Source organism: Megalobrama amblycephala, linkage group LG23 (genome assembly GCF_018812025.1).
Source record: "Megalobrama amblycephala isolate DHTTF-2021 linkage group LG23, ASM1881202v1, whole genome shotgun sequence".
Taxonomy (NCBI): Eukaryota; Metazoa; Chordata; class Actinopteri; order Cypriniformes; family Xenocyprididae; genus Megalobrama; species Megalobrama amblycephala.
In genome coordinates, this window is record NC_063066.1 from 2,079,057 (window position 1) to 2,091,558 (window position 12,502).

The following is a 12,502-nucleotide window of genomic DNA, read 5'->3' on the forward strand; positions in this document are numbered from 1 at the left end:
GATTTCGATAAAAGATTTGCAAAAAAAAAGCAAAAAAAAATGACCCATCATGTCATTGACCCATGCACTTTTTTGAATTTCAAACAGGTGGTTTCTGTTCACTCCCATTATAAAGCTTAGGAGCATCAGGGTGATTATTAATATAACTCTGATTGTATTCGTCTGAAAGTCATATGGGATGGCTTGAGGGCAAGCAAATCATGTTGTAATTTTCATTTTAAAGTGAACTACTCCTTTAATAACCCAATTAAGAAAACAAAAGTCTTGTTACATGGCACCATAATGTTTATTTTGATTCTTTTTCAACATTATGGTAAACCTTTATTAAAATCATGAAGGAAAAAAAACCAAAACACTAACCCAAATTTTGAAAAGACATACAAACACAAACAACAAAGAAACTGGCTGTTGCTGTGGTTTAATCTAACCATCATGGTAAACAGAGACAGAAAACAGTGGAGTAGCCCAGAAGATGATCAAGTCAGGCTAAATATCTGCTAACATGGCAACTCAACAGGGCTTGTTTGATTAAAACAGGTTTTAAAAAAGAAGCTGATTGAGAATCGTTTGTGGTCTCACTGAGGGAACTGAAAATACGCTTCTGTTGGTTGGCATGTCAACAGTGCATCACATATCTGAAACCACACTTTTGTTTTGAAGGGCCAGTGTAACCGGTTCAACCAGAATAACACTGACAGGAAACCTTTCACACTTTTTACAGCAGGGAACGCTTGACAAGACGTAAACAACACGTTTCCAGCATAATCTCCAAAACAATAAAAGGTTAAACATTAAACCTTACAGATTGAGGAAATAAAAGTATCATTAAGCCACAGAGTACCTTTATAAACCGACATAAACTTAAAAAAACATTCCTTCAAAAGTCTTTAATAAAAACATTCATAATTTCCCTTCAATAAAATGCTTTAAGAGAGATCAGAAACTCAAATACAGGCCTACAATCAGAGTTCAAGATCACCAAAGATGAGCTGAGATCACACACCAAATTAAAACTGCTTTAAACATGTACAGGATCATCTCATGAAATACATCAAGCTCCCGAATAAAGAAATACAATCCATTTGCAATGCATTTTCATGATAATAAAATATATTTAACCCCAAATTCATCTGGATAGTTATCCCTTCATTCTTCATTATGATTCTTATTAGTGTAATGCAAGTACAATTATTTAAATCTGCACATATTAAAGGGAATAAACACTACCATGAAGTGTAAACACAAGATAAATAACACATGACTGACTGCATGATGTAATAAGAACTGGGGAAAATGGCATGAAAATACATCACACAATGCACCAATGTTTTATAATGTAAGCTTTTGGCCATTTATGTAAATTTAAATGTACATTTGAATGGCCTGATCACGTCAAGCAGTCCCTACAATCAGCTCAATTCTCTTTTAGTGTTCTGTTTAATCATTAGAACAGATCAAAGTGACACTATGCCTCTTATATAACACTACACACTCACGTCTGTGAATGAGCAAACCCTGGCGAAACAGGTTCTTTCCGCACAGCTCCATCAACACACGGCTGCGTTTGTGAATTCAGTATGGCAATGAAACGAGGAAAACCCCTACCAAAAAAAAAAAAAAAAATGAAATCCCTGTCGTTGACCGTATCGTTGGGAGATGAAAAGCAGTCTGAATCTGAACGAGAAATGAAGATAGAGTCTTCCAGTTGTGGCTAGTGTAGGAGGGTGTGAGCAGAAGTTTGGCTGGCTTAAATAAAAGACGTAACTGATGGATGTGAGCACAGCTCATGACATTTTCCCGATCTGGATTTTCTTCCAGGCTTCAGAGGCTGTGAATATGCAGGAGTCGATGATGCCGGCCACTGTGAACGTCCCGCCGATGATAGCGCAAATCTGACGACAGACAGAGTCGATATATAAATCATTAAATCGTTCAAAAGAGAGAGAGCTACATATGAACAGCGACTCACAGTAGTGATGAAGCGGTAGAAAGGCTGTCTCCTCTCGGTGTATTTGACTGTGATTGGACTCAGGTCATAGCGAAACCAGATGGCCGGGATGATGCGGCCCGTATGGCTGTACGCCACATACTCCTAGAAAACATCAAAATCTTCAGATGTATTTGGCCTCATCACAACCCCTTTGGCCTAAAGCGATAAGTTTAATTAGAATGATGTAAATATGGCTGAAGATCACTCTATAAACATCTATAATCATAAATTTGCTGCTGAACGCCTTTAAGCCTTTAAGAGTTTGACACAGGGCTCGACGCTAAGGATTTTTTCTACTGGCCTGGTTGGGCCCACAACAAAAGTTACTAGATGAACTCTCTTAAATTTTAAATATTGTTAGACAAATAAACAGGATGTAATAAAATGGGAACAAATAATCAAATTATGCGTAATATCACAAATAAATACAACAGAACAAACATATAAATGAAAAACGGTGCTTTTCAAGTTTTTCATATAGGTTTAAACAGAAGATTTTCAGGTAGCATACAGAAATCTAATGTATAGCTAACTATATAACTATAGATTAATTAGTTAATCAGTCAAGAGCAGTTACAGATGCATAAATAATGTTTTGAAATGCTGAAAATATAAAACAAAAAAATGAAAAGACACTTTAAATGTGAAATTAAGATTGAGATTGAGATTCAACCGATTCATTCAAACGGCTGATTCATTCAGGAAGTGTTGCTCAGAGACGCAAATCAATTCTGTGGACTTAGGAACTATTTTCATTGGTGAAATAGAGTGAAACATGCGATTTGGTGTCTAAAATATAAGTCACTTGATATTAAGTTAATAAAATCAATATCACATTTGTAATCATGCTAATATTTGGACAGAAACAGCGCTCTTTGTTCAATATTGGTTAACTATATTAAATTATATAAATATGAAAGATATACAGGGTCATTTTTGTCCCTTATCTTGAATTATGGGTCATTCTAAATGCATTTTAATAGACTAAATCACGCACTGAAAGCGTACACTCTAAATATGCATGCGCATAAGGATTTTTTCCACTGGCCTGGTTGGGCCCACAACAAAAAATAAAGTAAAAGAAATGAAAATGGGCCTATAAAATAAGCCTAGTTATAGTTTTTGATACATGTAACCTTAATAAATAGGGATATGACACCAAAAGTTACTAGATTAACTCTCTTAAATTTTAAATATTGTTAGACAAATAAACAGGATGTAATAAAATAGGAACAAATAATCAAATTATGCGTAATATCACAAATAAATACAACAGAACAAACATATAAATGAAAAACGGGTGCTTTTCAAGTTTTTCATATAGGTTTAAACAGAAGATTTTCAGGTAGCATACAGAAATCTAATGTATAGCTAACTATATAACTATAGATTAATTAGTTAATCAGTCAAGAGCAGTTACAGATGCATAAATAATGTTTTGAAATGCTGAAAATATAAAACAAAAAAATGAAAAGACACTTTAAATGTGAAATTAAGATTGAGATTGAGATTCAACCGATTCATTCAAACGGCTGATTCATTCAGGAAGTGTTGCTCAGAGACGCAAAACAATTCTGTGGACTTTGGAACTATTTTCATTGGTGAAATAGAGTGAAACAAGCGATTTGGTGTCTAAAATATAAGTCACTTGATATTAAGTTAATAAAATCAATATCACATTTGTAATCATGTTGATATTTGGACAGAAACAGCGCTCTTTGTTTAATATTGGTTAACTATATTAAATTTTATAAATATGAAAGATATACAGGGTCATTTTTGTCCCTTATCTTGAATTATGGGTCATTCTAAATGCATTTTAATAGACTAAATCACGCACTGAAAGCGTACACTCTAAATATGCATGTGCATAAGGATTTTTTCTACTGGCCTGGTTGGGCCCACAACAAAAAATAAAGTAAAAGAAATGAAAATGGGCCTATAAAATAAGCCTAGTTATAGTTTTTGATACATGTAACCTTAATAAATAGGGATATGACACCAAAAGTTACTAGATTAACTCTCTTAAATTTTAAATATTGTTAGACAAATAAACAGGATGTAATAAAATAGGAACAAATAATCAAATTATGCGTAATATCACAAATAAATACAACAGAACAAACATATAAATGAAAAACGGGTGCTTTTCAAGTTTTTCATATAGGTTTAAACAGAAGATTTTCAGGTAGCATACAGAAATCTAATGTATAGCTAACTATATAACTATAGATTAATTAGTTAATCAGTCAAGAGCAGTTACAGATGCATAAATAATGTTTTGAAATGCTGAAAATATAAAACAAAAAAATGAAAAGACACTTTAAATGTGAAATTAAGATTGAGATTGAGATTCAACCGATTCATTCAAACGGCTGATTCATTCAGGAAGTGTTGCTCAGAGACGCAAATCAATTCTGTGGACTTTGGAACTATTTTCATTGGTGAAATAGAGTGAAACAAGCGATTTGGTGTCTAAAATATGAGTCACTTGATATTAAGTTAATAAAATCAATATCACATTTGTAATCATGCTAATATTTGGACAGAAACGGCGCTCTTTGTTTAATATTGGTTAACTATATTAAATTATATAAATATGAAAGATATACAGGGTCATTTTTGTCCCTTATCTTGAATTCTGGGTCATTCTAAATGCATTTTAATAGACTAAATCACGCACTGAAAGCGTACACTCTAAATATGCATGCGCATAAGGATTTTTTCTACTGGCCTGGTTGGGCCCACAACAAAAAATAAAGTAAAAGAAATGAAAATGGGCCTATAAAATAAGCCTAGTTATAGTTTTTGATACATGTAACCTTAATAAATAGGGATATGACACCAAAAGTTACTAGATTAACTCTCTTAAATTTTAAATATTGTTAGACAAATAAACAGGATGTAATAAAATAGGAACAAATAATCAAATTATGCGTAATATCACAAATAAATACAACAGAACAAACATATAAATGAAAAACGGGTGCTTTTCAAGTTTTTCATATAGGTTTAAACAGAAGATTTTCAGGTAGCATACAGAAATCTAATGTATAGCTAACTATATAACTATAGATTAATTAGTTAATCAGTCAAGAGCAGTTACAGATGCATAAATAATGTTTTGAAATGCTGAAAATATAAAACAAAAAAATGAAAAGACACTTTAAATGTGAAATTAAGATTGAGATTGAGATTCAACCGATTCATTCAAACGGCTGATTCATTCAGGAAGTGTTTCTCAGAGACGCAAATCAATTCTGTGGACTTTGGAACTATTTTCATTGGTGAAATAGAGTGAAACAAGCGATTTGGTGTCTAAAATATAAGTCACTTGATATTAAGTTAATAAAATCAATATCACATTTGTAATCATGTTGATATTTGGACAGAAACGGTGCTTTTTGTTTAATATTGGTTAACTATATTAAATTATATAAATATGAAAGATATACAGGGGCATTTTTGTCCCTTATCTTGAATTCTGGGTCATTCTAAAGGCATTTTAATAGACTAAATCACGCAGTGAAAGCGCACACTATAAATATGCCTGCAGACTAGTCTAACCTACTAGACTACGTCACGTAGAGCATGCGTGCTCTCAATGAGTGTGTTTTTGTTTGGTTTTTGTAACGTGAGGGACATACTTGATAATATCAGATCGTTAAATCAACAATTACGATATCATAGACGATATATATCCTACAGCACTGGCCTGATCGGGCAAGTGACCGTTCCGTCTACTGTCTCGAACGCCGTTCACACTGGCCCCGGGCCATCGGGCAGTCCTTACTGTCTACACTCATACTCAGAGTACAATTTCTCAGTAGGTTTACACCCTCTGAATAGGAACGACCTGACTTCATATGAACAGGCGGTCACGAACACACACACAACACCGCCAGCTGTCACTGCATATGTGCCATAAGAGGTGATAAATGCTTGATGGTGCTTAATAAAAGACAGACATAATTCATCCAGCACTCGTATATTTAGACTTCACACAACCTTCTCAGATTACCTTGTTTGCCACGGTGTACTGGTAGGAAAACCTCTGCTTCCCTCCCAGATCCTCGTAAACTGTAGGGACGATCTTGAGAATGTAATCGTGAGACGCTAAAGCTGAAGAAAGACAAATGCATTGCTTTATTTCTGAGGAAGTTACACATTGATACAGTGTTTTTGTCAGTTTAATGTCCTAGAGTGACGTAGTTCTTCTCTCCTGTTTCTACAGTCTATTTATGTGCTGTTTTGTAATACGATCAGTGTGACTTGTGTTCGGTGGGACGCTTGTAAGCACTGCACCTCGATGGCTCTCAGAGTCTACAAACGGACGAGCGTATGCAGTGCCTGCAGCAGTAATCTGGCATTAACAATCATCTGTGCTCATACTTAAGGGTTTGAACAAAGTCAGAACTCTGAGTATTGCATTTTGGCATGTTACTTGCCCTGCAACACTTGGACATGAATGACGCCTCATATCGTATCGCTATGAGGAGTCTTAGGGCTAAATGTTTGGTAAAATATTTGGTACAACCGTGTTAATGCCCGTTCACACCAGAACTATAACTATAATGTTTTAATAATTATGACCCATGATGGCAAAATGAGTCAGAATGCAGTCAAAATTGAGGTTTTCACAAAAATGAGTTCATTAAGCCCTCATCTAGCTATTAAACATCTAAAAGTAACTTTATTCGTACATTTTCTGAGAGGAGTATTTGTACGTTTTCCCCCACCACCACCAAAATAAAACGCTCATCATAGAAGAGGTATAATCAAGTCAATGTACATATGCATTTTCAATATCAAATATAGTTGCAAGCAGCAATTAACGGTGCACTTGAAGCTTTAAGGCCTTTAAGCACTTGCGTAAAAAGATGTTTTATTTAGCAAGCATGTAACTACTTAGATCACATTACAGCCAGTTTACCCTAGGTAATACATGGTTTTCAAAGCTTTTTAACAGTTATAGCACCACCTATGCTTGTTTAGAATCATATGTCGCATGTGCTCACCTATTTTCGTAAAGTTTTGAGTTTTTGTTTAGGATTTATAGGCTTTTGAGTGTATTTTGCCATGCCCATTTTGTAAATGACCCTGTTATATGCACTGGTTTGATTCCAATCGGGCAAAAAACCTGGGCCTAGTTCACAAAAGTAGTTTTTTTACATAATCATGAATATTTAATGAACAATTTGATTGACAGCAGTGGTTCTTGAGGCAAAGTTGTTCAGCATGAGGAGATCTATCAAATGATATGAATATTGTATGTATGTGTGAAACACCACGTGATTACAGAGGTGTAAAACATCAAGTTTCGTTCTGATCACCCTCCGTTAACCTTGTCTAATAGGTGCTCAAAATTCATTGGCCGATGACGGCCATGTTTTTCGAGATACACCAATGTCCTCATAGACACCTTGGACCAAGACACTACATGCCAATTTTCAAGTCAATCAGACTAATGGTTGCGTAGTTATAGCTGTTTTCACGTTTTTTTCATGTCATAGCGCCACCAAGTGTCAAATTGCCACACTTCTTTTACTGTGACCAAAGACTGAGCCAATACGTATGTGTACCAAGTTTGGTGACAATATCTCATTCCGTTCAAGAGTTATAGCCATTTTAGTAAAAGTGGCTCCACTCACTTTGAACGTTTTGGCACCCCTTAGCAACCGTGAATCAAAATTTCAACTTTTTTTTGGTAACTTTTGATATTCAGACTCCAGAGAATCTTTCTGCACTGGTTTGGTTCCAATCGGGCGAAAAACCTTGGACTAGTTTGCAAAAGTCGGTTTTGGACAAAATTTGAAATGGTGGAAATTTTACGGGATATACGTTTTATTCGTCTTGAGCCAAGGATTCCAATAATATAAAGGCACTATGACAAATGGTCTAGGAGTTATGAGCAGTTTCATGTTTTTGATTATTGTAGCGCCACATACCATGTCAGTCTCTCCCCAAATTGAGGCCTATCATCTGGCCAGGTTTCAAGTCTGTAGGCCTTACGGTTTGGTCTGCACAATCAATTTTACGGCAGAAGAAAAATAATAAAAATCCTTACAATTACAATAGGGTTTTAGCACTACGTGCTTGAACGGCTAAAAATAATTGCGTCATGTCATTGACCCACACTAGGCTAAATGTTTCCTTTGCTTACATCTGTACAGTATGTCTAGTCCAAAGCTAGAATGAAGAAAGTTCACAAAAAGACATACCATTGGACTGAAGTCTGTTGGCTCCACCTAATGCATTAAACGCCCCCTGGACATGCTGTACCTGCAATTGAGAGATGTGACAATGACTGATTTTACATTGTCCTTTATTTATTATTGACTGCATGACGGACAGACTGCCCAACCTGAAGCTTCTCCCCAAAGGCCAGTTTGTGAATGACGTGGGTCATATCAGGGCTCGTGGGCTGAGCGGTCGCACTGTGTGTCGACACATGAAAGTTTCCTGGAACCTGCAGAAAACAAGTTATCAAACGGACAAACACATCAGATGCAATCCTCAAAGGACATGAATGACACTTTATATGGCTTCTAGTCTTACGATGAGCTGTTCCACAGGAAACATTCAACACCCAACTAGAAGAAAAGAGTTCAAGTGACGTCAAGCATCTCTTACTTTATTAATACTGAACTCCCCTTCGAAGCGGCATCCGTGGCCGTTGTTAAGAGGCACCTTCATTGAATTCTCTATGTGGCCCACTTCATGCCGCCCCATCTCATCCTGGATGTCCAAACCCACCACTGCATACATGCAAAGATAGAGGCAGAACAGAGAAAAGAGATACAGATAATTGGCGAGGAATGATTTAATTTACATTGTACAAAAGGACACTTTTTCAACAACATTACCAGTGATGAAGATGAACAGTGGTCCGAAAAAGTACAGGGACACTTAAGACATTAAAAAGCATACATTTTATTGCATTTGATAAAAAAAAAATAAATAAATACAGGAATTAACTTGATGCACTGACTTTTAATCAACTGATTTTTTTAGTAGATGTGGAAATACTTATTTTGACTCATTTTTTGAGATTCTTTTATCTCTTGTAATAACATTCAGGCATTTTTAAGTTGGACTTAAGTGTCCAAATACTTTCAGGATATTAATTAAAAGGAAAAGTGCATCTAAAACAATTCCTGGTAGATGTGAATACTTTTTAATCTGCATGAAGCTGGAAAAACAGTCAACTCAGCACCATACAAGAAGAAAATAGACTGGGGTTTAAGGTCATGGCGGGTTTGAATGACATTTGAGAGTTATTTTCAGTGATTGAGTCAGTTCCTCTGAGTGTATGGCAGTGGTCTCAAACTCAATTGCTGGAGGGCCACAGCTCTGCACAGTTTTGCTCCAACCCTGATCAAACACACCTGATCCAGTTAATCAAAGTCTTCAGGATTACTAGAAACTTCCAAGCAGGTGTGAGTTGGAGCTAAACTGTGCAGAGCTGTGGCCCTCTAGCAATTGAGTTTGAGACCACTGGTGTATGGCTTTACTTCTATTACATCTTTATGACCCTGTTTACACTTGGTGTTAAGATGTGTTTTGGTCGATTGGATCACAAGTAGATGATGCTAAATACAGGTGTAAACGGGGTGTAAAACGTTTTGAGCTTGTCCCCTTTCGACCACTTCCAGAGGTAGTTGACCGGATTGTTTTCGTAGTGTAGACACTCATGTGGTCGAATGTGGTCCACCTACTATCCATCTACTGATCTAATGCGTAAACAATATGGGAAGCGCTCTTGCCAGATGGGATTTAAACTTTGTCGGCTCAAGACCCAAGACTGGTTTGAAGATGAAAAACGTACCAAGTGTTCGGCCATTCTTGAGGCTGTCAGAGCAGAAACGAAAGCTGATGCTCTCTGTGTTTTTCCGTCATCTCTGGTCACGTTCATATGTAAATTGCATGAGCTTATTTCATCCATTAGATCAAAAGATCTGAAAAAAACCCATACATTTACCCGCCCATAGACCCTCCCCTTGACGAAATCAGGACAGAAGTGGACAAAGAGATGGATTAAAACACCATGTGTAAACGGTTCTCGTCTACTTGTGATCTGAACGGCCAAACCGCATTTGGGTGTAAACAGGGTCTGTAGTGTTTTTTGGATCTTGACAGTAATTGGCCAAGTTATTTTTAGCTGAACTATCCCAAAACAAGTTCTTGATGCAATAAAAATCATTTGACAACTGTTTATTTGACCTTTCACAGCTAAGAAATAAAAAACCCAGACGTAGCAGATCTTCTGAAGCTGTGGTTGTAAGTTTATGCCAAGAGAATCTTGTCCTGTTGCCCAATGCTATTTTAAGACTGACTTCCTAAATGGGTGAGAAAGCCACACTGGGTCTTTACTTTTATGACGACAGGTGTGATTACGATTCATGATCTCAAAAGTGCAAAAAATAAAGGCTAGCCAGAAACGGAAGGGAAGAATGATTCCATTGAAAGTTTTCCAGAGCGTTTTACAATTTCCAGTGAACTGAACCACTGACGTTGTTTGGGCCAGTCATTACCGATCAAGGATTTAAAGCCTTGAACCATGACATCTACTGTTTAGACTCAATCCAGTAAACTACAACCACTCATTAAGGAGTAAATGTGCGAATGGAAACAATTAATTGCCTTTTTAAGCACAATTTGACGTGACCAGAATACTAAAGGTCTTGCATGGTTTTCTCAGCAAGCACAGAAAGGAAAAAGCATCCACATTTTCCACATAAACACACAAGTGTTGAAAAGTGACATTGTAAAGGAGGGAACAATGTGTAAACTAATTTAACACAGTAATACTAACAATATGAAAAAAAAAAAAAACATAGTTTTATGGAAAACATCCTTTTCCAAGGATGACATGATATCATATGACATGTATCATCAATTATCAGTTACTACGGAACAAATTGAATGTCTTATTATGACTACAGATTAATTCATACAATGCGCTATTATTCCACTTATAATCAGACTTGTCATCTGGAAGACAAAGTGAGCAAAAAGGCCAGTAAATAACCACCAGGCAACCAACCACAGCACCTTAGCAAGCACTCAAAAGTACATTTCAATGTCCTAGCAACCACCCTAAACACCTTAGCGGGCAACATTTTCATGGGAAATACCCGCTCACACGTTCTTCAGAAAAGGTAAAACTCGACATCTACTTGTGTTTCTGAAGGCCTTTTTGAAAACAGTAAATTAGGTCATTATTCAGATCACAGTGAGGCTTGTCTTCATGACTCATAACAAGGGCAGAAAAACTTGGGTTTCAGTCACATATGCCCCATTTAAAAGAAAAACATCTTCCATAATAGGCAAAACCTCTATTTCTCACCCATGAGAACGGCTCAAGATGTTGTTCTGAACATAGTTTGGCCTTTGTGTAATGTGTGTGAAACAGCCGGTTGCAAATGTCTTTCCAAACATTTGAAGATCTGCCCAAAAGTGACATCAGAGGTGACCACAATTCCTCTGAGGGTGCTGACATTCAGAAACACAATCCTTAAGTCACTTTCCAAACAAATGTTCAAATTTTTTGGACAAAAAAGCAGCAAGGCATATGTTGGTTTAACTGCTGCTACGTTGACTTAATTACTTCTATGCTGGTTTATCTGCTTCTATTTTGGTTTATCTGCTTCTACGTTGGCTTGACTGCTTATACGTTGGTGTAACTGCTTCTATTTAGGCTTAACTGCTGCTTCTACGTTGGCTTAACTATTTCTACATTGGCTTAACTGCTTCTACGTTGGCTTAACTGCTTCTACGTTGGTTTAACTGCTGCTTCTACGTTGGCTTAACTGCTTCTACGTTGGTTTAACTGCTGCTTCTACGTTGGTTTAACTGCTTCTACGTTGGTTTAACTGCTTCTACGTTGGCTTAACTGCTTCTACGTTGGCTTAACTGCTTCTACGTTGGCTTAACTGCTTCTACGTTGGTTTAACTGCTGCTTCTACGTTGGCTTAACTGCTTCTACGTTGGTTTAACTGCTGCTTCTACGTTGGTTTAACTGCTTCTACGTTGGCTTGACTGCTTCTACGTTGGTTTAACTGCTTCTACGTTGGTTTAACTGCTGCTTCTACGTTGGTTTAACTGCTTCTACGTTGGTTTAACTGCTTCTACGTTGGCTTAACTGCTTCTACGTTGGCTTAACTGCTTCTACGTTGGCTTAACTGCTTCTACGTTGGTTTAACTGCTGCTTCTACGTTGGCTTAACTGCTTCTACGTTGGTTTAACTGCTGCTTCTACGTTGGTTTAACTGCTTCTACGTTGGTTTAACTGCTTCTACGTTGGCTTAACTGCTTCTACGTTGGCTTAACTGCTTCTATGTTGGCTTGACTGCTTATACGTTGGTGTAACTGCTTCTACGTTGGTTTAACTGCTGCTTCTACGTTGGTTTAACTGCTTCTACGTTGGATTAACTGCTGCTTCTACGTTGGCTTAACTGCTTCTACGTTGGCTTGACTGCTTATACGTTGGTGTAACTGCTTCTACGTTGGT

At 36.7% G+C, this 12,502-nt stretch overlaps 1 protein-coding gene across 1 annotated transcript in view; it reads right to left on the reverse strand.

Moving 5' to 3' along the window:
- Nucleotides 1-267: 267 nt before the first annotated feature.
- Nucleotides 268-12,502, reverse strand: part of ergic1 (endoplasmic reticulum-golgi intermediate compartment 1) — a 33,659-nt gene continuing 21,424 nt past the window's right edge. The window contains exons 5-10 of the mRNA XM_048176052.1: nucleotides 8,624-8,748; nucleotides 8,355-8,459; nucleotides 8,212-8,272; nucleotides 6,012-6,112; nucleotides 1,970-2,092; nucleotides 268-1,892 (exon numbers count right to left, since the gene is read on the reverse strand). Coding sequence (XP_048032009.1) covers nucleotides 1,785-1,892; nucleotides 1,970-2,092; nucleotides 6,012-6,112; nucleotides 8,212-8,272; nucleotides 8,355-8,459; nucleotides 8,624-8,748 — 623 coding nt within the window. The 3' untranslated portion in view covers nucleotides 268-1,784. The remainder of the gene's footprint in view (nucleotides 1,893-1,969; nucleotides 2,093-6,011; nucleotides 6,113-8,211; nucleotides 8,273-8,354; nucleotides 8,460-8,623; nucleotides 8,749-12,502) is intronic.